This window comes from Melanerpes formicivorus, unplaced genomic scaffold, assembly GCF_026170545.1.
Source record: "Melanerpes formicivorus ecotype bairdi unplaced genomic scaffold, bMelFor1.0.p_v2 SCAF_1, whole genome shotgun sequence".
Classification (NCBI taxonomy): domain Eukaryota; kingdom Metazoa; phylum Chordata; class Aves; order Piciformes; family Picidae; genus Melanerpes; species Melanerpes formicivorus.
The window spans coordinates 64,482,903-64,506,189 of record NW_027142353.1 but is presented as its reverse complement, the minus strand read 5'-3'; the positions used below and the strand labels follow the sequence as shown (position 1 = coordinate 64,506,189).

Here is a 23,287-nt window from a genome sequence, read left to right as displayed (position 1 = left end):
ATAGAATAGACCAGACCAGACCAGACCAGACCAGGTTGGAAGAGACCTTCAAGATCGTGTCCAACCTATCAACCAATCCAACCCGCCTAAACAGCTAACCCATGGCACCAAGCACCCCATCAAGTCTCCTCCTGAACACCTCCAGCGATGGTGACTCCACCACCTCCCCAGGCAGCCCATTCCAATGGGCAATCACTCTCTCTGTATAGAATTTCTTCCTAACATCCAACCTAAACCTCCCCTGGCACAGCCTGAGACTGTGTCCTCTTGTTCTGGTGCTGGCTGCCTGGGAGAAGAGACCAAGATCTGCTTGTCTACAACCTCCCTTCAGGTAGTTGTAGAGAGCAAGAAGGTCACCCCTGAGTCTCCTCTTCTCCAGGCTGAGCAACCCCAGCTCCCTCAGCCTCTCCTCATAGGGCTGTGCTCCAAACCCCTCCCCAGCTCTGTTGCCCTTCTCTGGACACCTTCCAGCAACTCAACCTCCTTCCTAAACTGAGGGGCCCAGAACTGGACACAGGACTCAAGGTGTGGCCTAACCAGTGCAGTGTACAGGGGCAGAATGACCTCCCTGCCCCTGCTGGCCACACTGCTCCTGATGCAGGCCAGGATGCCATTGGTCCTCTTGGCTGCCTGGGCACACTGCACTCCCAGGTCCCTCTCTGCCTGGCTGCTCTCAGCCACTCTGACCCTAGCCTTTAGCACTGCATGGGATTGTTGTGGCCAATGTGTAGAACCCAGAACTTGGACGTGTTCAGTCTCCTGCCCTTGGCCTCTGCCCATCTGTCCAGCCTGTCGAGGTCTCTCTGCAGAGCCTCTCAACCCTCCAGCAGATCAACTCCTGCCCCCAGCTTGGTGTTGTCAGCAAATTTACTGATGATGGACTCAATGCCCTCATCCAGGAAAAGCTGCAGTCACTGAATTGGCCTCAAGTGCTTGGTCCTCACAAAGCAGAAACAGAAGGGAAGTGGAAAAGCACAAATACCTCCACTAATGACTAGCAGGCTCTCCTTCTTCTCCTTTTCAAAGCGAGTTGCCATTTCTTCCTGAGAGGCTTCTTCGTCCTCTTTATCTTCTTGGAGCCTCTTCATCCGTTCCATCAGGGCCTCCAACTCACTTAGAGAATCTGCAATCTGCAAAAGCACCATGACATTCTGCAGTTAGAAGATAGACAACCTGTATCATCTTCAGATTTCATGCTTGACAACAAACAGACTCTCAAAACAGATAGCAGCAGCAAGCACAGAAACTCAAACCAGAAAGCCTTTTGTCACATGGAGCACAGACTAACAGCTCCCAGACAGCCAGAAGCAGGGAGCCTCTCATAGTGATCTACTGCAGTGGCATTAACTGTGGAAGAAGCGGTGTTTTGAATGTGGAAAACATAGCTGCAGTCTCAAGCTGCACGAGGGGAGGTTTAGGCTGGATGTTAGGAAGAAGTTCTTCACAGAAATAGAGATTGGCCATTGGAATGTGCTGCCCAGGGAGGTGGTGGAGTCACCATCACTGGAGGTGTTTAAAAAGAGAATGGATGGGGTGCTTGGTGCCATGGTTTAGTTGATTAGATGGTGTTGGGTGATAGGTTGGACTGGATGATTTTTGAGGTCTTTTCCCACCTGGTCTGGTCTATTCTATTCTATTCTATTCTATTCTATTCTATTCTATTCTATTCTATTCTATTCTATTCTATTCTATTCTACTCTACTCCACTCCACTCCACTCCATTCCTTTCCATCCCACCCCACCCCATCCCATCCCATCCCATCCCATCCCATCCCATCCCATCCCATCCCATCCCATCCCAACCTCCACCACCTAGATGGGTCAGGAACAGCCATCTGTGTGCCCAACCCACACCAGAAAATAACTTTTAATACTAAGGGAACTTCTTTCAGTCTGTTAGTAATGCAAAATGTGCTTCTGAAGAGACACAGTGTACCCCTGCAATGCAGGGAGACAACCTGAGACAGCAAATCAGCACTTTCTTTTTCTTTTCGTGATCAAAATACTCAGTGTGTTCACCTTTTTCCTGGCTTTTGTGAGGAAAACAAGCCTCTTCACTAGAAACACATCAAAGCATGGAGCTCTGTGATCTGCACTTATCATTCAGACATTTCTCTAGATACACTGTTTGGTTTTCCTTTTCCATCTTTTCCTTTTGATTCTCTCTCTCTCTCTGCCCATAGCTAGTTTTCTAGTATGCTTTTTTCACTGCCTAACAAGCAGAACAGAATCAGTAGCTGCCCTTTGCCTGAGCAAGGCCTTTGACACCATCCCCCATAGCAAACTCCTGGCAAAGCTGTCAGCCCCTGGCTTGGACGGGAGCACACTGCGATGGGTTAGGAACTGCTGGATGGCCGGGCCCAGAGAGTGCTGGTGAATGGTGCCACAGCCAGCTGGCAGCCAGGCACTAGGGGTGTGCCCCAAGGATCAGTGCTGGGCCCTGTGCTCTTTAACACCTTTATTGATGATCTGGATGAGGGCATTGAGTCCATCATCAGTACATTTGCAGATGACACCAAGCAGGGGGCAGGAGTTGATCTGCTGGAGGGTAGAGAGGCTCTGCAGAGGGACCTCGACAGGCTGGGCAGATGGGCAGAGGCCATGGGCAGGAGATTGAACACATCCAAGTGCCAGGTGCTGCACATTGGCCACAACAACCCCATGCAGTGCTACAGACTGGGGTCAGAGTGGCTGGAGAGCAGCCAGGCAGAGAGGGACCTGGGGGTACTGGTCGATGGTAGGCTGAACATGAGCCTGCAGTGTGCCCAGGCAGCCAAGAAGGCCAATGGCATCCTGGCCTGCATCAAGAACAGGGTAGCCATCAGGAACAGGGAGGTAATTCTGCCCCTGTACACTGCACTGGTTAGGCCACACCTTGAGTCCTGTGTCCAGTTCTGGGCCCCTCAGTTTAGGAAGGAGGTTGACTTGCTGGAACGAGTCCAGAGAAGAGCAACAAAGTTGGTGAGGGGTTTGGAACACAGCCCTGTGAGGAGAGGCTGAGGGAGCTGGGGTTGCTTAGCCTAGAGAAGAGGAGGCTCAGGGGTGACCTTCTTGCTCTCTACAACTACCTGAAGGGAGGTTGTAGACAGGTGGGTGTTGGTTTCTTCTCCCAGGCAGCCAGCACCAGAACAAGAGGACACAGTCTCAGGCTGCGCCAGGGGAGGTTTAGGTTGGATGTTAGGAAGAAGGTCTGTACAGAGAGAGAGATTGTCCATTGGAATGGGCTGCCTGGGGAGGTGGTGGAGTCACCATCACTGGAGGTGTTCAGGAGGAGACTTGATGGGGTGCTTGGTGCCATGGGTTAGTTGTTTAGGTGGGTTGGATTGGTTGATGGGTTGGAAGCGATGATCTTGAAGGTCTCTTCCAACCTGGTCTATTCTATTCTATTCTACTGCAAAGAGGGGAATGAGTCACTCCAGTGACAGGGGCTAGCAGGTCTTAGGGCCAAGGAATTTAAGATGTAGCAACTGGACTGACTAATCTCATGTTCACAAATGTACTCTTAATTTTTACACTCCAATTGGTGACTCAGCTCATAACCATACCCTTCCACCAAAGGCAGTAAGCCCAATTGATCAATCAGCATTAATTCAAGGCTATGTCTTCAAAGCATTATAGAGCCACTTCCAGAAAATATTTTCCACATTTAGGTTAATTAACTGGTAAGCAAAGTTCTCTGCTGGTTGATTCAAGACTGGAGCCCCAGCACAAAGAATTAAGTAATTATCCTTTTTTTTTCCAGGCATTTCCTCCTCCCCACATGGAAATATTTCAGAATTGACCCATTCCATGGCTGTAGACCTAAAAGCCATCACTATTAGTACTATTATTATGATTTTTAAGCTTTTTCCCATTCCTATTTCATTCCACAAGTTAGGAACACGGATGACACAAAGCTCCAGCCAGCAACATGCTATCTGAAGAAGCTGGGACTGCCAGGGTTTCAGCTGGAAGCAAAGTTTAGGTCTTCCCCAATGGGTTGTGAGATTAACTATCAAGATCACAGTGCTCTGACTACCACACACCATTACAATGTGGCTTGCAGCAGATGACACTGAGAGCTGCTAGAGCAAACACAAGGGTTACCAGACCCAAGCATTCCAGTAAAGCAGGACAAAAACTACTCTGAAAGCAGGGAACTTTCCTAATGCAAAACAGAAGCATGCAGAAGAATCTTGTTGCAACACTGACCCCAAAGTTGCTACTTGTGAGGGATGCATTTTCTATGTTGTTGTCGTTGGCAAGATCACAGACACAGAAGTTGTTGACTGCTATGAGCCTGACTCCATTAGATGTCTCTGGGTCTCTCTCTGGGTTGATGCCACTACCAAACACAAAGCTTGCCAAGGCATGATAATGTGCCAACAGGACTACAGCATGCACCAGCTCAGGAAGAGACCAGTTGTTTTCCCCAGTCTTGACAAGTTTCTGAAATGAGAAGGAAAAAGGTATAAGTATGAAACATCTTTCCCCTCCCCCCCTTTTCTATACAGCACTGGGTATTTTTAGAAAGGGATCATCTCCCTTTTTTTCCACCACATTCCTCCTGCACACCAATTCCCACTAGATAAAAAGAAGAGACCTAAGATTTTGGGGTTATTTAAGCCAATGTTATTTCTCATATGTGCATCTTGTTGGCTTTGCCACACAGAAGGAATTATTGGCTTATTCCACGCTCTAATACCTGCCTGATGTTTTATTCAGTTCAAGGTAAGGCCAGGCAGAAAGGGAGCTGGGGGTAGTGGTTGATAGTAGGTTGAACATAAGGCAGCAGTGTGCCCAGGTGGCCAAGAAGGCCAATGGCATCCTGGCCTGGATCAGGAATAGTGTGGCCAACAGAAGCAGGGAGGTCATTCTGCCCCTGGACTCAGCACTGGTTAGGCCACACCTTGAGTCCTGTGTCCAGTTCTGGGCCCCTCAGTTTAGGAAAGATGTTGAGTTGCTGGAAGGTGTCCAGAGAAAGGCAACAAACCTGGAAGGGGTTTGGAGCACAGCCCTGTGAGGAGAGGCTGAGGGAGCTGGGGTTGCTTAGCCTGGAGAAGAGGAGGCTCAGGGGAGACCTTCTTGCTCTCTACAACTACCTGAAGGGAGGTTGCAGCCAGGTGGGGGTTGGTCTCTTCTCCCAGGCAACCAGCACCAGAACAAGAGGACACAGTCTCAAGTTGCACCAGGGGAGGTTTAGGCTGGATGTTAGGAAGAAGTTCTTCCCAGAAAGAGAGACTGGCCATTAGAATGGGCTGCCCAGGGAAGTGGTGTCTAAGAAGAGACTTGGTGCCATGGTTGAGTTGCTTAGATGGTGTTGGGTGATAGGTAGGACTCGATGATCTCAAAGTTCTTTTCCAACCTGGTTATCTCTATTTTAAGGTAGGAAACACTAAAGAGACACTGGAACTGAGAAGTTCTTCTCAGCAGGGATTTGCTGCTGTGAGAGGGCTCAGCATGGCAGGTACCTGAATGTGCTCTTTCGTGATTAGCCAGGGCCGGTGTGCAAGGAGCTTGTTTATTTCGTTCAGGTTTTTCAGTCTTTGGGGAATGTATTCTAAACCATTCAGCCACTCTGCAATCCCACCAGTCTTCAGAAACTCATCCACGTGCATGTTTATTAGGTAGGAACACTGATGTCTGGCAGCAGCCTGGAATAATTAAACACAGAGGGGAAAAGCGCAGCACATTAGCATACAATCTGATTCTGCTGCAGGGGAGAGAGAGGTTACCAACACCAATCAGAAGTACAATTTCATTCCAAAGGGACAGATTTTATACTGCAATGCATTTCTGTGCAGGATGGAGGATGCTCCAATAGAGGTAAGCTTCATTAATTTACTCTGAATCCAATTTTGGTTGGAAGAGATCTCTAGAGAACTGGTCCAAGCCCCTGCTCACAGTAGGACTGACTTAGATCATGCTGCTCGGAGCCTTGTCCAGGCACGCTCTCCATCCTTGCAGGTTACACAACCTCTCCTGGCTTCTGTTGCAATGTCTCAACATTGTCATGGTAAAAATGGTTTTCCTAGTGTCCACCTAGAATTTGCTGTGACTTGAGTGCACTGCATCTCCTCCTACTGCTATGCACTGATGGTTAAATATCCAGAAACAAGGTTACACAGTTTGAACTGCTCTCTGTGAAACCTCTTTCTCACAGGGATGTGAGAGAGTGTATTGCTGTGGGAAAGAGAGAAAAGTGGACACTGCCAATTCTCCCTTCTCACTGAAAGCCTTCTGGCTAGCCATGCTTTATTCTTATGACAACTGCTGTCTACAACTACCTGAAGGGAGGTGTTAGCCAGGTGGGTGTTGGTCTCTTCTCCCAGGCAACCAGCACCAGGACAAGAGGACACAGTCTCAAGCTGCTACAGGGGAGGTTTAAGCTGGGTGTGAGGAAGAAATTCTTCCCAGAAAGAGAGATTGGCCATTGGAATGTGCTGCCCAGGGAGGTGGTGGAGTCACCATCACTGGAGGTGTTTAGGAAGAGACTGGATGGGGTGCTTGGTGCCACGGTTTAGTTGATTGGATGGTGTTGGGTGATAGGTTGGACTTGATGATCTCCAAGGTCTTTTTCAACCTGGTTAATTCTATTTCTATTTCTATTTCTATTTCTATTTCTATTTCTATTTCTATTTCTATTTCTATTTCTATTTCTATTTCTATTTCTATTTCTATTTCTATTTCTATTTCTATTTCTATTTCTATATTTTTTCTAGTTCTAGTTCTAGTTCTAATTCTAGTTCCAGTTCTAGTTATAGTTTGATTCCACTCCATTCCATTCCACTCCATTCCATTCCATTTCCACTCTACTCCATTCCATTCCATTCCATTCCACTCCATTCCATTCCATTCCCACTCCACTCCATTCCATTCCACTCCATTCCACTCCACTCCATTCCACTCCATTCCCACTCCACTCCATTCCATTCCATTCCATTCCATTCCATTCCATTCCATTCCATTCCATTCCACTCCACTCCATTCCACTCCACTCCATTCCATTCCATTCCATTCCACTCCACTCCACTCCACTCCATTCCACTCCACTCCACTCCATTCCACTCCATTCCATTCCATTCCATCAACTAGAAAAATTCACATCCTGTCAAAAATACTTCAGACTCTCCCTGCTAGAGTCTCTCCTTTTTAAAATGTCTTATTTAACCACACAAGTCAAGGTCACAGGAGACAATGTGCAGCCTGCTGGTACCTACCATGATAGCAATGTAGTGTCTGTAGGGCAAAGGCAGGGGCCCGTCCATGCGCAGCATGTAGAACTGGCTGCGGAGGAAGGACTCCAGGTACTGTGTGTGGATACTCATGACCTGTGTGATGTTGTCCAGGCGGCCAGAGGTGGAGTATTCTTCCACAAGAAGATTGGTACGTTCATCCAAACCATTGGCTTGCATAACCTTGAAAATAAGATGGGCAAACATGAGAGAGAAAGAGGTTTTCTCTACCTTAAGCCCTGAAGAGAAATATATTGCGGTAGGAAAGGTTATGCTCAGGTACAAACTTAGGAGGCAACAACTGGAGATCCAGAGGTATATCTGTAAACACCACCTGCTTGGCAGCTGGCTGAACATGAGCCAGCAGTGTCCCCAGGTGGCCAAGAAGGTCAATGGCATCCTGACCTCCATCAAGAATAGTGTGGCCAGCAGGAGCAGGGAAGTCATTGTGCCCCTGTACTCAGCACTGGTTAGATCACACCTTGAGTCCTGTGTCCAGTTCTGGGCCCCTCAGTTTAAGAAGGATATTGAGACACTTAGTATCATAGTATCAGTCAGGGTTGGAAGGGACCACAAGGATCATCTAGTTCCAAACCCCCTGCCATGGGCAGGGACACCCCACACTAGATCAGCCTGGCCAGAGCCTCAGCCAGCCTGGCCTTAAACACCTCCAGGGACGGGGCCCCAACCACCTCCCTGGACAACCCATTCCAGGGCTTCACCACTCTCATGGGGAAGAACTTCCTCCTCACCTCCAGCCTGAATCTCCCCACCTCCAGCTTCATTCCATTCCCCCCAGTCCTATCACTACCTGAGATCCTGAGAAGTCCCTCCCCAGCCTTCTTGTAGCCCCCTTCAGATACTGGAAGGCCACAATCAGGTCACCTCAGAGCCTTCTCTTCTGCAGACTGAACAGCCCCAACTCCTTCAGTCTGTCCTCATAGGAGAGGACACTTGAATGTGTCCAGAGAAGGGCAAGGAGGCTGGGGAGAGGTCTCGAGTACAAGCTCTATGAGGAGAGGCTGAGGGAGCTGGGGTTGCTTAGGCTGGAGAAGAGGAGGCTCAAGGGAGACCTTCTTGCTCTCTACAACTACCTGAAGGGAGGCTGTAGCCAGGAGGGAGTTGGTCTCTTCTCCCAGGCAACCAGCACCAGAACAAGAGGACACAGTCTCAAGCTGCACCAGGGGAAGTTTAGGCTTGAGGTGCGGAGAAAGTTCTTCACAGAAAGTTACTGGCCATTGGAATGTGCTGCCCTGGGAGGTGGTGGAGTCACCATCCCTGGAGGTGTTCAAAAAGGGATTGGAGGTGGCACTTGAAGCCATGGTTTAGTTAGTCCTGAGGTGTTGGGTGACAGGTTGGACTTGATGATCTCTGAGGTCTTTTCCAACCTTATTGATTCTGTGATTCTATGAAATACCCAGATAGAGCTGCTGCTTGTACACTGAGAACTGAGGAGTGCCTTACCCTGTACCTCTGCTTTATTAACACATTTGTAGAAAACCCCAAATGTGTTAGAAACCCCCCCCATTTTTGTACAGCTCTCTCCAGAAAGGCTAAACCTGCACATGCTTAAAGTGAAACCTATAGAGAGAGCTGGAAGTAAGCAAGAGATAAATGGGAAGTGCAGCCTTTGTGGAAGTCAGCCTGTACAGACACAACACTGGAGCATCCAGCCCGAAAACCAATGTCAAAATTAATGGAGAGGAACTGGGTTGTGTAACCAAATTATAGAAACAGCCTGGCAGTATACCCCTCCTGTGCTTGTATAATTGAAGAGGAGATCAAATGCTAATTTGTCCATAACATTCAAGTATTATTTAGGATAGGAACTTAATGCTTTCTTTAAACAAAAGCTGTTCTTTAATTACTCCAACCAATCCAAACCTTGGGCACAAGATGAAATGAAAGAGCAGAAAGGCAAGTACCTCTTGCATTGCAAGCCCTGACACAGTTGTTAGTGCTGTTACTCAGTGTTTATCACCAAGAGCAGCCATTCTCAACATGTTCTCCACTGAAATTACAAGACTAGAACAGCCAGTGTTTGTTCAGAAACTGCACAGGATTGAACCAGCTGGCATTAAGTGGCAGGAGATTGAACACATCCAAGTGCCAGGTTCTGCACATCGGCCACAACAACCCCATGCAGTGCTACAGGCTGGGGACAGAGTGGCTGGAGAGCAGCCAGGCAGAGAGGGACCTGGGGGTGCTGGTGGATGGTAGGCTGAACATGAGCCAGCAGTGTGCCCAGGCAGCCAAGAGGGCCAATGGCATCCTGGCCTGCATCAGGAACAGTGTGGCCAGCAGGAGCAGGGAGGTCATTGTGCCCCTGTACACTGCACTGGTTAGGCCACACCTCGAGTCCTGTGTCCAGTTCTGGGCCCCTCAGTTTAGGAAGGAGGTTGACTTGCTGGAACGAGTCCAGAGAAGGGCAAAAAAGCTGGGGAGGGGTTTGGAACACAGCCCTGTGAGGAGAGGCTGAGGGAGCTGGGGATGCTTAGCCTGGAGAAGAGGAGGCTCAGGGGAGACCTTCTTGCTCTCTCCAACTACCTTAAGGGAGGTTGTAGACAGGCAGAGGTTGGTCTCTTCTCCCATGCAACCAGCACCAGAACAAGAGGACACAGTCTCAGGCTGCACCAGGGGAGGTTTAGGTTGGATGTTAGGAGGAAGTTTTACACAGAGAGAGTGATTGCTCATTGGAATGGGCTGCCTGGGGAGGTGGTGGAGTCACCATCCCTGGAGGTGTTCAGGAGGAGACTTGATGGGGTGCTTGGTGCCATGGGTTAGTTGATTAGGTGGTGTTGGATGATGGGTTGGACACTATGATCTTGAAGGTCTCTTCCAACCTGGCCTGGCCTATTCTATTCTATTCTATTCTATTCTATTCTATTCTATTCTATTCTATTCTATTCTATTCTATTCTATTCTATTCCATTCTATTCTATTCAGCCAGCTTACTATGAAATGAGGAATCCTTTTAGCATCAAGATAGAAAGTGCCTGAAGCCAAGCAGACACACTGCCACTGCTGAAATGTTCTATTTATGAAGAAGGAAAACATTCTGATGGGCTGATGAAGGGACCTTGTCTCCCATATTCTCCCATCAAATCTTAGGAAGGTGCTGCCTACAACGAAACACAAGCAGCGTGCAGTTAGGCAGCTCCATTGTTCTCATGAGTACCTCTTTACTATGGGAGCTCTTCTGTGTTTTGTACCCAAAAAAATGCCTCTTCAGTTTTCCTTAAGTATGTTTTTACCATGAGAAGTTTATTCATGCATTGGAGATAATTTTATCTCACAGGGAGAAGGAAGTTTGTCTCCCACGGATTTAGGAGATCTTTGTCTCGTGCAGTAGTTGCTGGGGGAAATAATGCTCCTGCTGTCTCTGGTAAGGTTTCTAATCTCCTCCTTGTCAGGATTTTTCCTTGTAACAGTACAAGTTATAGGGAAGAAACTCTGCTGATAAGATTGAAATATCATCCTGCAGGGCTGGGCTGTGCTGTTGCTAGGTTAGGCATAACAATATGCTGCATTATCGCCTCTGAGATTTATCTCCACCTCTATTACTATTACTATTCTTTATATGTACTTCCTCCTGATTTACTCCCACCCCTGGGTCCACAAACGTTTTCTTATCCTGCTTGTAAGGCACTTTAACAGGAGCCCTCACAACTAAGTTGTTATTGCTCTGTCCATATTCCTTCCATTACAACAGTAATGGAACAGTAAAGCAGGCTGTGACATGAGCAGTGTATCATAGTATCAATCAGGGTTGGAAGGGACCACAAGGATCATCCAGTTCCAAACCCCCTGCCATGGGCAGGGACACCCCACACTAGATCAGCCTGGCCAGAGCCTCAGCCAGCCTGGCCTTAAACACCTCCAGGGATGGGGCCTCAACCACCTCCCTGGACAACCCATTCCAGGGCTTCACCACTCTCATGGGGAAGAACTTCCTCCTCACCTCCAGCCTGAATCTCCCCACCTCCAGCTTCATTCCATTCCCCCTAGTCCTATCACTACCTGAGATCCTGAGAAGTCCTTCCCCAGCCTTCCTGTAGCCCCCTTCAGATACTGGAAGGCCACAATCAGGTCACCTGGGAGCCTTGTCTTCTGCAGACTGAACAGCCCCAACTCCTTCAGTCTGTCCTCACAGGAGAGGTGCTCCAGCCCTCTGCTCATCCTCGTGGCCCTTCTCTGGACACCTTCCAGCACCTCCAGATCCCTCTTGTAATAGGGGCTCCAGAGGCATTCAGTGTGTTACTAATCTCCAACTACATCTCTCCTATCCACTGTATTATTTCATGCCAAGAAACAGGGGGAAAAGGTAGTTGTTGGCTTAACAAGCAATATTCAACACTTGTTTGTGATACTAAACAGCTGTTTTATCCATACAGGTGGAGGTTTCCTGCTTGGACTTGGTAGCTGCTGGGGTTACTCCTCTCTGAGAGCTGCTCAGTGATTCCTCCTGCACTGTTGGCTAGTGCCTTTACCAAGTGTACCAGCTGTGAAGTAAATTCACTAACAATCCTCTCACAATATGTTGTAATTCAAACTCTATTTCCCCCCCTGCCTTTGATACAATTATTGACTTTATGAGAAAAACTAAGTTGGTATGAGTTTGGTGTCTCAATTTCATCTCATGTTCCACATGAAAGGGAAGTCCTCTTCACAAGTTTGGATGGCTGGAACTCATTCTGCTCCCCTCTTCCCAAGTTTAAAAGACTGTTTTGACCTCTCTTCCTTTTTGCTTCATTCTGTTCGCTTCTACATTCAAACTTTGACAGTGGATAAATGCAGACTCCAAGAACAGCAATTATCTTGTCTTTCAAAATGTCTTTTTGGCCCTTCTAGCATGTGAATTATCTGCCTTTAGCAACGAGAAGGGAGAAGAAAGGGGAAGGGAAGGGAAGGGAAGGGAAGGGAAGGGAAGGGAAGGGAAGGGAAGGGAAGGGAAGGGAAGGGAAGGGAAGGGAAGGGAAGGGAAGGGAAGGGAAGGGAAGGGAAGGGAAGGGGAAGGGAAGGGAAGGGAAGGGAAGGGAAGGGAAGGGAAGGGAAGGGAAGGGAAGGGGAAGGGAAGGGAAGGGAAGGGAAGGGAAGGGAAGGGAAGGGAAGGGAAGGGAAGGGAAGGGAAGGGAAGGGAAGGGAAGGGAAGGGAAGGGAAGAGGAAGAGAAGAGAAGAGAAGAGAAGAGAAGAGAAGAGAAGAGAAGAGAAGAGAAGAGAAGAGAAGAGAAGAGAAGAGAAGAGAAGAGAAGAGAAGAGAAGAGAAGAGAAGAGAAGAGAAGAGAAGAGAAGAGAAGAGAAGAGAAGAGAAGAGAAGAGAAGAGAAGAGAAGAGAAGAGAAGAGAAGAGAGAAGATCCTGGTTTTATAGTCAGCCATCCCAAATAATTAATCAATCAATAAACAATACTGCAAGAAGATTGAGCTCACAAGAGAAAACCACCACAGCAAAGTTTCTACCTACTGCAGAAGCCACAGATGCAGGCTTAAGCTGGACATGAAATCATAGGCAGAAACCTTGTCTTTGAAGTCAAACTGAACCTTTCAACCACAAATTCTCTCAAGACCCCAAGTTAAGGGCCAAGGAGTGGTATTTTCCGGTCCTCTCCAACTGAAGGTCAGTCATTGCTCTGAGAGCTACATAATTCTATTGCTGCAGTGCTGGATAGGCCTTTTCTTAGGCCTGGCATTAAGAGTAGCCAGTGATCACCCTCCATAAGAAGAGCAGAGCTGGCACTCAACAGCTGCCTCCAGCAGTGCTGGTGACTGAAAAGATGTTCAAGGGCACCCCATGTGTGAAAGGATGTGGCGGTTCCGTGGCACCGGAGACTGCTCCAGAGAAGCAATCGCTTTTGCTCACCAAGGAGCTCCTCCATGTATATGGGACAAGCAGGATCATTATCATAAAACATGGAACAAGCAGGATCATCAAACTCTCCTTCAGTATTTCCCTTTTAGAAGCTACCACCTGCCTGACCCAGCTGCCCCACAAACTTACTTCGTTCTCTGGTATAAAGGCACTTGGTCCTCTTGTCAGTGGCGGGGAGACTTGCACTCGTTTTTCCTGCAAAACAGTCACACAATGCAGTCAGTGGCAGGAATGTCATCTCAACCTGATTTATCTTGCAAGACAAGATCTTCAAGGCCTGAATTAGGTTCTTTTCCCAGGGTCAGCTGGGTGTTTTTACAGCCCACTGAGGAGCTGAAGCCATCACACCACGTCGGTTAAAGCATCTTTGCATTCCCTGTCCTTTGTGTGAACAAACAGCAGCTTTGGCAAGGGATAAGACAGGAAAAAAAAACCACCCCACAACACTAGTCCTGTTTGGTTTATAGACCAGCTTGAAGATCCATAGACAAAAGCAATAAAACATCTGGCATGATGCTAAAATTAGCCACTTACTGGACTGAATGGAAGTGTGGAAAGCAGAGAGGGAAAGAAGCCACACTAAGAAAATGACAAGCAAAGATGCTGTTTTCTTCAACATCAGCATCTAGTGAGATCTTGAGTGTTGAGAAGAGTGTAAGCACTTTGTGTGCCAAGTATTAGCTTCAAAAGTACAGTCTAATGAACCCAATTAAATACTTGTTTGAGAAACCTGGTGGAATGGCTGCCTTCCTCAGCTGCTGAGCCCAGAGGAAAACACCATGTGCAGTACAAGCCTTGGTGTGCAAAGCCTGGTCAGAAGGCAGGAAATGCCCTTTGAGAATGATGTATTTAGTACAGAACAGGCTGGTAGTGGAACAAAAGCCAAAGGATCTTACTGGGTTTATTTGAGATAAGAAATGGAACTAAGATAAACTGTGGAGGCATTCACAACATGGCCACTGACAGCCAGAGGGGTGAAGGCGACCTGGGGAGGCTGCCAGATCCTCTGGTTCACCAGGGGCAGGACCAGCACTGTCCTTGTCATTTCTGCCCAGTGCTGATCCAACTTCCTCTTACAGACCTTCCTGGAGGTTCCTCTGTCTCCCTCAGTCATGTACTTCAGTGATTTAATCCTTGGATGTTTGGAAAGTTTTCCCAATGTCTAACATGAACTTCCCTTGCAGTAATTTGAAGCAGCTGCTCCTTGTCTTTTCCTCTTTATGCTTACACTCCACCTATCTGGAAACCATGGCTGCAGACTTTCTCAAGTCCCTAATTGCACTGCAGCACTGGTGAATCTTAATAAGTCATCCATCAACAGCAGTATTGGATTTACATACAAAGTATTTTGTGCTCCTAACATAAAAGCCCAAGGTTTTCCATAGCAAATGGCCCTTAAATACTTCGACTAGGGGCTTAAATTTAACTGCCATGTGCATGAACAGCAGCTTTGGTCCCAGAAGGAGCATGCCACCAATTTCCACACAGGAAAATGAAGCCACTGGAGCTGTGTAGCTATTGTCCTGCTCCTTAAAAAACATCCTGTCCTTTCTAAATTAGATTATAAAAAAAAACCCATGCAAAACCCAGCAGTGATTATTCAGGAAAGATGTTCCAAAGCAAACTCTTGCATGGCAATTAAATCTGTGAGTTTAGAGTAATTATCTGCTAAAAGAGGCAGAAATAAACTGGATCTACTGTGTGAAGACCAGCAGGCCAGGAGACAACTTACTGCAAGTGCTGCCTGCTGTCATGGCCCCAAGAATGCTGTAAAATCCTTCTTATGAATCAAATGTACTCAGCTTAAAGTAAGAAGGCAGGGTGTAGAGAGATGGGGTATCAGCACATGCAACCCCTTTGTCACACAGCTACACAAGGCACAGGAAGACACCTAGCTTTAAATACACAGTCTCAGTAGCAGGCAGTCACTTCTGCCAACACTGAAAGAAGAAATGCTTTCCACTATTACAATTATAGTATCATAGTATCAGTCAGGGTTGGAAGGGACCACAAGGATCATCTAGTTCCAACCCCCCTGCCATGGGCAGGGACACCCCACACTAGATCAGCCTGGCCACAGCCTCAGCCAGCCTGGGCTGAAACACCTCCAGGGACGGGGCCCCAACCACCTCCCTGGACAACCCATTCCAGGGCTTCACCACTCTCATGGGGAAGAACTTCCTCCTCACCTCCAGCCTGAATCTCCCCACCTCCAGCTTCATTCCATTCCCCCTAGTCCTATCACTACCTGAGATCCTGAGCAGTCCCTCCCCAGCCTTCCTGTAGGCCCCCTTCAGATACTGGAAGGACACAGTTAGAGTTCCACTATTCCACTATTGCTATTAGAGTTGCAGTTTACTTGTTTTATGAAGGTTATCTGAATATGAGAGTTTAAAACCTTCATTTCATACTGAATAATCTGGAGGAAGCAGCTTGGGTGAGCAAGACAACTTGGATAGATGCTAACTGCCAGCTCTTGCTGGAGTGCAGGCCTAAACAAGAGCTGAAGCACTGCCTTCTCCAGCTTGCTCTCTGACCTATACCCTGCTTCTTCAGGCACTGCAAGAACTGATTTTCAAGGCCAGGCTAGGGAAAAAAAAAAAGCTTCTGGGCTCTGTTCCCCTGTTTCCCCATTCAGTGTGACTGCTCTTACTCCTTTGACCCTGCAGATAAGCTACTGCTGAGAATGAAAGGAGGAAATGCCACTTGGGGGGATGAACGTAGGCAACTATCTCCACCGAATTCCTGTGAATGATGACAGAAAGCCAAGAAGACAGCCTCAGACATGAAAAATGGGCTGTGTTAAATCCACTTCCACAAAATCCAGCTCCTTCCAGGTGGTGGCAGTTTGAAAAAAAACCAACCAACAAACCACAAGCCTGGAAAAGAGAGATAACCAACCAAAACAACAACAACCAACAGCCAAACCCCAAAGATGATTGCTGAAGTGGATGAAGCTAATCACAGCACACTTCCACAGAGTTGATTTGTCCCTGTATTAGAAGCATATACTCTTCCCTTCCATCAACTTGACAGGCTATTTTGCCTTCACTCCAAAACTTTCATTGTGCTAAAACTGGTTAAAACAGGCCTGTCAGAAGAAAAGGAGCAAACATCATCTGGTTGCCCAAGTTCTCAGGATGCTATTAATAAAAACATGGGAAGTTTACAGGCATTAAGATAATGTTGGCTGTGTTGAGCTGTAGATAACAACCACTGCTTCTGGGCATGCTTTAGCTACAGTAGTGATTTAAGGGCTACCCAAGAGCTCAAATATGAAAAACCATGCACAGGAATTAGAAAGTAATACTGCAAATACATACAGAATACAGAATTAACCAGGTTGGAAAAGACCTTTGAGATCACAGAGTCCAACCTGTCAGCCAACACCATCTAATCAACTAAACCACGGCACCAAGCACCCCACCCAGTCTCTTCTTAAACACTTTAGGTGATGGTGACTCCACCACCTCCATGGGCAGCACATTCCAATGGCAAATCACTCTTTCTATGAAGAACTTCTTCCTAAACATCCAGCCTAAACCTCCCCTGGCACAGCTTGAGACTATGTCCTCTTGTTCTGGTGCTGGTTGCCTGGGAGAAGAGACCAACCCCACCTGGCTACAACATCCCATCATTTAGTTGTAGAGAGCAAGAAGGTCTCCTCTGAGCCTCCTCTTCTCCAGGCTAAGCAACCCCAGCTCCCTCAGCCTCTCCTCACAGGGCTGTGCTCCAAACCCCTCCCCAGCTTTGTTGCCCTTCTCTGGACACCTTCCAGCAACTCAACATCTTTCCTAAACTGAGGAGCCCAGAACTGAACACAGGACTCAAGGTGTGGCCTAACCAGTGCTGAGTACAGGGGCAGAATGACCTCCCTGCTCCTGCTGGCCACACTGTTCCTGATGCAGGCCAGGATGCCATTGGCCTTATTGGCCACCTGGGCACACTGCTGGCTCATGTTCAGCCTACCATCAACCAGCACCCCCAGGTCCCTTTCTGCCTGGCCTCTCTCCAGCCACTCTGACCCCAGCCTGTAGCACTGCATGGGGTTGTTGTGGCCAGTGTGTAGAACCTGGCACTTAGATGTGCATGGTCCTTCACGGTTCAAGCTCTTGCAGAGCTTTTTTTTTACCCAGGAAAGGAGACTCATTTCCCTATCCAACTATGCTTTGCAGGTTACACTAGCTATCACTAAGTCAGCCAGGGTCCCAAATACTCTTACTTGAAATTGGATTCTTATGCTAAGTGGGCTGAGGCAAGAAAGAGGTTGCTCAGCAACTAAAACGCTGTACGTGCTTACCCCACTGCTGGAGTACAAGTAAGTTATCTTAAAAGGTTTGCAACCAACTCCATTTACACTAAGACTGGTGCCTTTCTGGGGAGTGCTTCTTTGGAAGGAATAAAATGATAAAGTGCTTCAAAGAAAAGCAGGGAGCCTGGGCAGGTTACTGGGGGAGAGATCACTGGCTGGGGAGAGGCCTTGAGCACAGCCCTATGAGGAGAGGCTGAGGGAGCTGGGGTTGTTTAGCCTGGAGAAGAGGAGGCTCAGGGGAGACCTCATTGCCTTCTACAACTACCTGAAGGGAGGTTGTAGCCAGGTGGGGGCTGGTCTCTTCTCCCAGGCAACCAGCACCAGAACAAGAGGACACAGTCTCAAGCTGCACCAGGGGAGGTTTAGGCTGGAGGTTAGGAAGAAGTTCTTCCCAGGAAGAGAGCGGCCATGGGAATGTGCTGCCCAGGGAGGTGGTGGAGTCACCATCCCTGGAGGTGTTCAAAAAGGGATTGGGCATGGCACTTGAAGCCATGGTTTAGTTAGTCCTGAGGTGTTGGGTGATAGGTTGGACTTGATGATCTCTGAGGTCTTTTCCAACCTTATTGATTCTATGATTCTATGACTCTACAAGCAGGATTTGCAGCAGCATGCTGCAGTATCAGACAACAGAACAAGGCCTCTGAGGACTACAGGACTGCTGCTGCAGGAATTAATGAAAAATCAGGTCTGAGCAAGCTTTACCTGAGGCTTGCTTTCCTTCCTTAGGCTGCACTTGCAATGGTGTTGAGAGCTATAGAACAGGAACTTTAACAGTGACAAAATGAAATAATTTCCCAGATGCATATCCAGAATTTGCAAGAAACACCTTCACCCTTGAGAGAGCTCTGCCCAACCCCTCCAGAGCCAGACGCTGGGACTTGCCATCACACGAGTTTATTTTCAGTTGTGGCAGTGACCAAACACCTTCCCTCCTGAGACAAGAGGCCACGGGCACCGGGACATGGCACCTGCACCTCAAGTTCCTGCCAAGCTGCTGGGGCAAACAAAGGGAGGCCAGAGCTACTCATCTGGCAATATGGCCATGAAGCCCAAGCAGGAGCCTGGCCAGTGTTGAGACAGCACAGTAGCTTCCATCCCTAAGCTTAAGGCAAAAGAAATAACCTTTTTCCTCTTCATTATCACAAGTCACAGAATCATAGAATCACAGAATCAATAAGGTTGGAAGAGACCTCAAAGGTCATCAAGTTCAACCTGTCACCCAACACCTCAGCACTGACTAAACCATGGCACCAAGTGCCACATCCAATCCCCTCTTGAACACCTCCAGGGCACAGCTTGAGACTGTGTCCTCTTGTTCTGTCGCAGGTTGCCTGGGAGAAGAGATCAACCCCCATCTGGCTACAACCTCCCTTCAGGTAGTTGTAGAGAGCAAGAAGGTCTCCCCTGAGCCTCCTCCTCTCCAGGATAAGCAACCCCAGCTCCCTCAGCCTCTCCTCACAGGGCTGAGCTCCAAACCCCTCCCCAGCTTTGTTGCCCTTCTCTGGACATGTTCAATATTCTTCTTAAATGGAGGGGCCCAGAACTGGACACAGGACTCGAGGTGTGGCCTAACCAGTGCTGAGTACAGGGCAGAATGACCTCCCTGCTCCTGCTGGCCACACTGTTTCTGATGCAGGCCAGGATGCCATTGGCCCTCTTGGCCACCTGGGCACTGAGAAGAAAAATCTGTTTATGGATCTCATGCAGTAAAATCAGGAGCTTTGTAGTTTCAGAACATATCTGCAATTCATCCCCAAATAAGTTCAGGACAGACATGGCCATTCAGGACATGGTGTAATGGCCATGGTGATCTTCGGTCAACAGTTGGACTTGACCTCAGAAGTCTTTTCCAACTGAAACAATTCTCTGATCCTCTGTCTTCAGAAGCAATAAAAAAGATGTTCAGAACAAGCAATGACAAAAATGCTCAGAGTTTACAAAGTGGAAGTCCTAACCTGCAGTTATTTGCTCATGGTGTTTCTAGCCATTTTGCAATGGTTTCTTCCTCCTAACACACTGGACAACTCCAGAAATGCAAGCTAAGTGATAGAGCTGAAAATCAGCACAGGAAGTCACACAGCAGGGATATCTTTTTTTCATGGCACCAGTCACTTTTAACATTAACAATCTGACAACTTTGTCCCTATCAGCTGATGAAGTGGTGCAAGGAGCTGGGAAGAGAGCCAGTGCTGTACAATTGATGGGGAGCTTTTCCTTTGGTAACAGGTTACAACCCTTTTGGATTTCACACAATAAAAGGAAGCCTATCCCAAGTTCCCATCCCTCCACCAGCTATTAAGAACACAATCCACACTAATTAGAAACCAAAGGGCAGCAGTTTCTATCCAACCCAAAATGGATAACCAGGCAGCAGAAGTCCAACAGAGGTTCCTCAATCTCAGAGAGATACCTGGCACAGTTGACCTACAGGAGAAAAGTCTCAGAAGTGAACACAGAGTCACTGGCAGAAAAGCCTACCTCCTTCTTCATAAAGAAACCCTACATGGACATCCTTTTTAGTCCTGCTTCTGTCATAACACTCACCCTGTTCTGGAGATGATTTCTATTAACCAAACCCAACCTTAAACTGCAAAGTGGAGCAGACAGGCAAGGACTGAAAGTCAAACACTGGAGTAATGGGTGTGATGCTAACCACTTCTGACCTGTGATTTGCATTTTTGCCAGAATAGACCTAAATATGTCAAGTAAAAAACACACCTGTAAAATAACCTTGATGGAACTGGAGCACAGAGTACATTTAGATTCAACTTGTCCAGAGAAGGGCAACAAAGCTGAGGAGGAGTTTGGAGCACAAGCCCTATGAGGAGAGGTTGAGGGAGCTGGGGTTGCTTAGCCTGGAGAAGAGGAGGCTCAGGGGAGACCTTCTTGCTCTCTACAACTATCTGAAGGGAGGTTGTAGCCAAGTGGGGCTTGGTCTCTTCTCCCAGGCAACCAGCACCAGAACAAGAGGACACAGTCTCAAGCTGTGCCAGGGGAGGTTCAGGCTGGATGTTAGGAAGAAATTCTTCCCAGAAAGAGAGATTGGGCATTGGAATGAGCTGCCCAGGGAGGTGGTGGAGTCACCATCCCTGGAGGTGTTTAGGAAGAGACTGGATGAAGCACTTGGTGCCATGGTTTAGTTGATTAGATGGTGTTGGGTGGGGTGATAGGTTGGACTTGATGATGTCAAAGGTCTTTTCCAACCTGGTTAATTCTATTCTATTCTATTCTATTCTATTCTATTCTATTCTATTCTATTCTATTCTATTCTATTCTATTCTATTCTATTCTATTCTATTCTATTCTATCCCATCCCATCCCATCCCATCCCATCCCATCCCATTCCATCCCATCCAAATGAGGTCGATGCTCCTGAGCAGAAAATTAGAAAGACTTTCAAGAGATTTGTTCAACTAAAGGTGAGAAGTCAAACCTAAATGCTGATTACAAAAGGTGTCAAGCCAAAACTAAGTATTGATTAATAAAAGAAGTGGAAAGGATGGGACACAGCTACTTCTACTTCCTTGTTGCTTAAGAATTACTTCCAGCTAAGTTAAGCCAGGCCTCTTGAATTCATATCTGTGCCCCAATCCTTATCAGACATGGGGTGAAACACAACTGACCAAACAGACACCCAAACCAGAGTTAGCCAGCCAGATCCTGGTGGCAACTGAAAAAGACATGTGATGTCTAACTCAGGATGAGATCAGTTGTGCCATCAAAGGGCCTGGTTCTCCTCCACAGAGTAACGGGAATCCATGGCCAACCAGTTCAAATCACTACAACTGAATCTGGGCAAGACACATTCCATGAGAAAAAATGGTCTCCTGGTCTACTTCAGCCTTCAAAGGGACAACCCCCCCCCAAAAAACAAACAAACAAACAAACAAACAAAAAAGGAAGGTAGGGGGAAAAAAAAAGAGAAACAAAGCCTCCCTCATTGCTCTATGGAGAACCTCATCTCCTTTCCTCCCTATACACCCCATGGAGTTTGTGTGCTGCCCAAGAAATGCCCTCAGGACAGAAGATCTTGTGATTGCCAAGATGGCTCAAATTCCTACAAGCACAGCAGAAGAGCACTTTCTATGTTTCAACAGCATCAGATATTGAGAGCAAAAGTCAGTGGAAAACTTCAGAGGCTTAAGCTGGGACTTGTTTTCTCTGTACTTTGGCCCACTTCCACATTCTGCTTTAGCCCAAGTGTGACATACTAAGACCAGTATTACCTAGTCTGGGGGAACACAGCCTTTAGCCACTAAATTGGCCACAACTACCTTGAGTTAATCTGCCTCATCATCAGCCAGGGCAGCACTGATGCTCGCTAACGAAGAGTCTCTGAAGCAGCACAACACCTCCTTTAATCCGCTGCCTTCCACACAGAGGGCTGCCCCGTCCTGCCTGGGCCCAGCCCCTCTAACCAAGCCTGGTTTTGCTCTGGCAGCAGGGTGCCATGTGCCTGGGAGGCTGCAGGCTCAGCATGGGTATGGGCAGCAACTGTGGTCACACATTTGGTCTCCATCCTCCTACGCAGAGACAGTTATCAACTTCCCCATTCGATCCATGCAGCGAACCGCTGCCAACAGGTAGAACAAACAGTTGATAGAAGGTACAGATAAAAGAGCAGCTGCTTTGACAGGCCTGAATTAATACCAAAATTAAGTACTGATAGCACAGCCCCTTCACAATACAGTAATTGAACGGTTAAAGACTTCCATTCAAAAACACACACACACACACAATTGATTCATTGGGCACACTGCCAACCCGCGAAGCATAACTGCTGGATATTAAGAAGGGGAAAAAATAAAGAGAGAGAGAAAGACCCCTAGGGTTATGTAAATCTGTCATGTATCTGTGGCAGAACTGCCTCCCAGGAATGCTCTACCGAATTTTTAATAGGAGTATTGTCTGCAAATACATGCCTTGGTAAGCAAGCAACATTGGATGGCATTCATCCCTAATGCAAAGGCTTAACAGTAGCATTCTGCTGTGAAGAAAGTGGTTTAGTTGGCGGGGGGGGAGGGTTAAAGGTATTTGAAAGATGTTAAATGTTGAAAATATTAATGGAAGAGCTGTACACAGGAAAAGACTCCAACAATGTATTTTAAAGAACATCTTCAACAGACCCAACTGCAGTTCATAGAATCAATAAGGTTGGAAAAGACCTTGGAGATCATCAAGTCCAACCTATCATCCAACACCTCAGGACTAACTAAACCATGGCACCGAGTGCCACATCCAATCTTTCCCCAGGAGCACAAACCAGTATCACAGAATCATAAGAGTCATAGAAACACAGAATCAGTAAGGTTGGAAATGACCTTTGAGATCATCAAGTCCAACCTATCACACAACACCTCAGGACTAACTAAACCATGGCTTCAAGTGCCATGTCCAATCCCTTCTTAAACACAGCAAGTATGGAGTTCTACTTTTGCACTTTAATGGAAAAAATAATAACAATATCCTTGTCTGATTAGCATCCCAATCCCCCTGCAGCTGCAGGGAAGGAAGCTGGGCCCTGACCTCTGCAGCAGCTCCCTGAAATTGTTTCCTTCCCAGCTACAACTGCTTGCATGATAGGCTCTCAGAAGCAGCAAGGCTGCACCAGTGTGCTGGTCACACAAAGTATTTTGCTGGCTGATGTCTTAGCCAAGCAATGTTTGTGACTGTTGCCAAACACTACCTGTATATTAACTACCAACACTGAAAAATCTTTGCTAGCCAAGTGTGGAAATTCACCACAGGTATTAACTCAAGAAGGCTGGGGCTGAGAGTCTTCCTAATGTGAAGAGCTCTCTAACCTGTAGCTATTGGATATAGAACAGAATAGAACAGAACAGAACAGAACAGAATAGAATAGAATAGGACCAGACCAGGTTGGAAGAGGCCT

At 47.4% G+C, this 23,287-nt stretch overlaps 1 protein-coding gene across 2 annotated transcripts in view; it reads right to left on the bottom strand.

The window, feature by feature from the left end:
* Positions 1-23,287, bottom strand: part of SESN3 (sestrin 3) — a 58,108-nt gene that overhangs the window by 13,232 nt on the left and 21,589 nt on the right. The window contains exons 1-6 of one of the 2 annotated variants that reach the window (XM_068145453.1): positions 18,097-18,158; positions 13,212-13,277; positions 7,200-7,397; positions 5,451-5,633; positions 4,192-4,428; positions 983-1,130 (exon numbers count right to left, since the gene is read on the bottom strand). In XM_068145453.1, coding sequence (XP_068001554.1) covers positions 983-1,130; positions 4,192-4,428; positions 5,451-5,633; positions 7,200-7,394 — 763 coding nt within the window. In that variant the 5' untranslated portion in view covers positions 7,395-7,397; positions 13,212-13,277; positions 18,097-18,158. Of the gene's footprint in view, positions 1-982; positions 1,131-4,191; positions 4,429-5,450; positions 5,634-7,199; positions 7,398-13,211; positions 13,278-18,096; positions 18,159-23,287 lie in introns of those variants that run through there. The other variant, XM_068145443.1, reaches the window with a different exon arrangement.